Below are 5,216 nucleotides of genomic sequence, written 5' to 3' on the forward strand. Positions count from 1 at the left end.
CGGACATGACGTCATCAAAATCATTTATGAAAAATAAAAAAGGAAAAAAAACATCTGGGGATATCATACCCAGGAACTCTCATGAAAAATTTCATAAAGATCGGTCTAGTAGTTTACTCTGAATCGCTCTACACACACACACACACACACACACACACACACACACACACCACGACCCTCGTCTCGATTCCCCCCTCTATGTTAAAACATTTAGTCAAAACTTGACTAAATGTAAAAAGCATTAACAAGTTGGGACACGTAAGTGAAGAGAAAATGGAGAAGAGATCTGTAGGAAGGGGAAAATAGACGACTTGTTTCAATAACTGTCGCGTTTGTAAAGTTTGCGAAAGAGTTATTTATATTCAAAGCAGTGATTTGTGTGTGAGGGATGGGTGGATTTGGGATAAGGGTGGGGTTTGAGTGTGTGTGTGTGTGTGTGTGTGTGTGTGTGTGTGTGTGTGTGTGTGTGTGTGTGTGTGTGTGTGTGTGTGTGTGTGTGTGCGTGCGTGTGTGTGTGCGCGTGTGTGTGTATGTATGTGCGTGTGTGTGTGTGTGTATGTGCGTATGTGTATGCGTCTGTGTAATTCTGTGTGTGTGTGTGTGTGTGTGTACGTGTGTGCTTGCGTACATGAATGTGCATAGACATAGTTACGTTTATCGAACAGTACTTTTACACAACAGGCACGAACAATTTAATTAAACATGCGATCAAATCACCAAAGCAGGATGAACATAGTTTTACTGGGAAGGTCGGTCGGGGGGGGGGGGGGGGACGAGAAAGATGAAGAAAAAGCTAGCTTTGGGGGTGGGAGGATTGTCGAGAAACCCACCATTTCATGAAAGTCTCATTGCAGAATGAAATAGCTTACTTTGGAGCTCGGAGTCGGCGACGGTCCACAGAGCCAGAGTTTTCACTTAACTTCCTCAAAGCAGAATTCAAAAGAAACTGTCGGGGGGAGGGAGTGGATTAGTCGAGAGAATGACGGGGCGGGGGGGGGGGGGGGGGGGGGTTAAGGTCGAGAGAGCCTCCTCTACCAGAATGGAAAATCTAACTTCGGAGGAAGGGGAAAAGGGGGGGGGGGAGGGGAGGGGGTGGTAGGTGATGGACGAAAGTGCCACACTCCCTTTTCTTCCCCAAAGAGACCCCCTATCTCTGTCTACGCCACAAACCTGGGAGGGGGTTCCCAGTGCCCCTCCTCCCTCATCTGGGCCTCCATAATCTCCGCCTCTTCCTTGGTCAGCTTGTAGCGAGACTGCAGCTCGCCTTTTCCCCCAGGCGGCGCATCGCTCCTCTTCCTCACCACCGCTTCGGGCCCAGCGGAGGTGGTGGAATTTTCCTTCTGGCCTTGACCTCGCCTCGGATTGCCTTGACCTTGACCTTGACCTTGACCCTTGTCGCTGATTGGTCGCTGGGCGTCTTTGGTGTCCTCTTCCGGGTCACGGCTGCGAGTTTTCGTGCCGTCTTTGGTCGTGTCGCCGTCCGTATGGGTTGACCTTTGCGTGTCGTTGACCTTGACCGGTCGGGTGGCAGGGATGGGTAGCTCGGCGGGGGTTAGGGCAGGTTGGGGCTCTGTGTTGGGAAAGGACGACAGTGCGAACTTGCCCAGGCACCCCGCTGTGTCGTGACTTTGGCTGGTGGCCTTGTTCTCGTCTGGAAAGGACAGTAGCAGAAAGACGGGATCCACATAAATAATCCCAAACAAACCATGAAAATGTAAACACCGAAGAAAATCTAGGCTTTTGAGTTGCGGGGCCAGGGTCATGCGATATAACACTAAAAACTAAACAAAAATCTTTAAAACAAAAGCCCGCTCACTCGTTGTTTATGTACGCCAAAATACAACGTTTCCTCTTTTCTTGTCATGGAAAGCAAGAGGGCGAGGCGAGACCGATTCCGCTCCGACCTTTTTCTCTGTTTTGTATAGTTTTCAGGTGGTAATGACCATCAACAGCAGCAAGAAGAATGACCACCGCCTCCAGCACAAACACTGCCCCAAGGTAGTCCTCCTTGACTTGAGATAGTTTTACTGTCACTACTGGCAGTACCAGCGCACCAGTTTTTATCCTTTTATATATTTCTCTTTATCTTTATATAAACATCACCCAAATCCGAAAAGATCCTTCATTATTCGCGAAAACAATACGGACAATAAAAGCACCATCCGTACCATTATCATCACTAGCAGCAGCAGCAGCATTATCATCCCCTTTACCATCATCATCTTCATTGTGATCATCAGCATCAACAATATCAAAACCGCATCATATTCAGCAGCAGCAGCAGCAGGATCGTCACCATCATCCTCATCCTCATCCTCATCATCCTCCTCCTCCTCCTCCTCCTCCTCCTCATCATCATCATCATCATCACCATCATCCTCCTCCTCCTCCTCATCATCATCGTCATCCACCCGATGCATACACATGTGCATGCCCTTAAGGCCACGCAGAAAACGGTATGCTGTGGCTTTAAGGGCCTCCTGGCGTATCCTGGGTATAGTCTGTGGGGGCCTGTGAGCGTGAGCATGATCATGGGGAAATGTCCAATCAGGATCTTTGCGAATCACACGGCATCTTACAAAGCGCATTTCGGCACTTTGGCAACACCCTTCCCAAATATCTATCCTCGGTACTGCAAGCTCTGAAAAGCTCTTCAAACTATAAAAATACGGAAAGAATTCCTTTAAATAACAAGCCCCTTGTGTTTATCATCTCTGCCCGCTGACATCCGCAGTTGCTCTTCTTGGATATCCCATGCTACGCCGTATTGCCCTATGACTGCCCTGGAACAGAGACTGTAGAGTACACAGTCTATGTATACTCTATAGTCTCTGCCTGGAATACCTATCCTGTACGCCTTGTGCCCAAGGTAGAATATGTATACAACAGGTGCATCATCATCATCATCATCATCATCATCATCATCATCATCATCATCATCATCATCATCATCATCATCATCATCATTCTTTCTTTCTTTCTTTCTTTCTTTGGTGTTTAACGTCGTTTTCAACCGTTCAAGGTTATATCGCGACGGGGAAAGGGGGGGGGGGGGGGATGGGATAGAGCCACTTGTTAATTGTTTCTTGTTCACAAAAGCACTAATAAAAAAATTGCTCCAGGGGCTTGCAACGTATCATCATCATCATCATCATCACCATTACCTACACCAGAAAACGAACTCACCGTCGTTGGCCATCATGTCGTACCGGAAGGGTCGTATCTACCCGGGTATCATCATCATCATCATCATCATCATCATCATCATCATCATCATCATCATCATCATCATCACCACCACCACCATCACCACCACTATCTACACCAGAAAACGAACTCACCATCGTTAACCATCATGTTATACCGGTTGGGTCTTATCTCCCCGGGGACGTCGGCCTGGTGGTTCTTTGCCATGTGGTCCACCTCCTGGGGATCGAACGCACCCGGGGTGAAGTTTTCCTTGTCTGCTCGCCCCACCAGCCAGTAGGTCGTCATGTCGCCTTTTCCCTGTGAGGAGTAAAAATAAAAAGACCCGAACAATACTGTACTCACGTGTTAAACGAAGACGATACGAATGTGTGTGTGCGTGTGGGGAAGTGTCCCATCATTTTGTGTAGCGAACATCTGAGATTGTCATCATTTTCACGAGTTTTCATTCACAAACACCTGGTAAATAAATCTCATGTTCCCCATGCAATAACTCGAGGTGGTGAATGGGTTTGAGCTTTCATGTGAAACGTGGATTGTCAAAGTAAAAGCCAATCAGGCTGATTGTTTGATGTGTGCAGAGACATCGCGGCTTTGAATTCTTGTTTCTGAGTACAACGATTGTAAACATTCACTCTTAAAGACCCAACGAATATTGATAATTACAGCGGCGACTCATGGTCAATTTGCCACTTATCTCTGTAATCGCAAAATCCACAACGAAAAGTCATAAACACTTAAAAGAAAAGAAATATGCTCAACACTTACTGAATTCACAGGTATGATCGCAGCTCTGTACATTTTCAGACTGGAAGAAAAGCGTCAACAAGCTACGTTTGACGTCACATACAAGTTTGACGTGTTATCTCGTGCTACTGTGAGGATGCTTTGTGGCCCGGAATTGGATTTTAAAAATCCGTCTCCCTGTGGGTTATTGTGGGTTATTGTGGGTTATTGTGCATTTTGTTGCACAACCAAAATGATGACAAAAACGATGTTTGGTAGCTTGTTGTCAGACCAGCACTTTGTTGTTGGTCCTCGGGGAGCATATCGCCTTTTGTCTCATATTTATCAACCGCGGCCTTCGGCCTTGGTCGATAAAGATGAAACAAAAGACGATATGGTCCCCTTGGACCAACAAAAAAGCTGGTCTGTCAACAAGCCACCAAACATCTTATATTGTTGTTGGTAACGATAGAGTGTTTGTGTATTGTGTACGTGATTGTGTTGCATTTATTTGAAGTTTGTTTGTTTTTAAATGTGTATTCTTGCTGTTATTATGATTATTATATTTAAGATTGATTTAAAGTGCTTACGTTGTGTATTTTTGCTGTTATTAAGATGATTATATTTAAGATTGTTAGGTGCTTAGAACTATGTTAGGATTTGCGCCCTATAAATACCCTTATCATTATTTAAGTTATTGAGACATCCCAGTGCACTCAGGGATTTATAGAGCAAATCGAGAAAATTCATTATTGAACGAAGCGCATTGCGCTGAGTTCAATAATTCTTTTCGAGATTAATTGCTCTATAAATCCCTTGGTGCACTGGGATTGTTTCAATAACGATATTGTCAGTACCACCAGAGAAAAAAGAAGATTCAAAACGCACATTTTGCTACGCGATTTTAAATAGGCATAACTGTGTGGTCAGGTTGTGTAAGATCTACTTTTGTGTGGGCTGTCGCAAGTGTGTCGTGCTTTCGTCACACGCATTTTAATTTCTGTTGGTAAATTCCAGTGTAGCGTTAAGCTAAAAAGTGATGATCTTTCATAGAGACCTCATTATCTTAAACTCGGAGAAAGAACTGTGCTCTTAGGTATTTGTGATTCGAAACCTTCAGCTCGCTTCGACGGATTGACTGTGCAGAGTGGCGCCCCTTGAATTGACTCCAAGGACTGGTCGACGGTTAGCACATTTTCAAAATGAATGTGGTATGTTTCTCGTGTTGTATCTACACTCATCGGGGAGTCTGGTACTAAATATGGACGGTAAGAATGCTCTGA

General features: G+C 45.2%; 1 protein-coding gene across 1 annotated transcript in view; it reads right to left on the reverse strand.

Moving 5' to 3' along the window:
• Nucleotides 1–1,157: 1,157 nt before the first annotated feature.
• The window catches only part of LOC138979078 (uncharacterized), a 20,305-nt gene continuing 16,246 nt past the window's right edge, over nt 1,158–5,216 (reverse strand). The window contains exons 12-14 of the mRNA XM_070351890.1: nt 3,365–3,507; nt 2,297–2,511; nt 1,158–1,651 (exon numbers count right to left, since the gene is read on the reverse strand). Coding sequence (XP_070207991.1) covers nt 1,158–1,651; nt 2,297–2,511; nt 3,365–3,507 — 852 coding nt within the window. The remainder of the gene's footprint in view (nt 1,652–2,296; nt 2,512–3,364; nt 3,508–5,216) is intronic.

This window comes from Littorina saxatilis, linkage group LG10, assembly GCF_037325665.1.
Source record: "Littorina saxatilis isolate snail1 linkage group LG10, US_GU_Lsax_2.0, whole genome shotgun sequence".
Classification (NCBI taxonomy): domain Eukaryota; kingdom Metazoa; phylum Mollusca; class Gastropoda; order Littorinimorpha; family Littorinidae; genus Littorina; species Littorina saxatilis.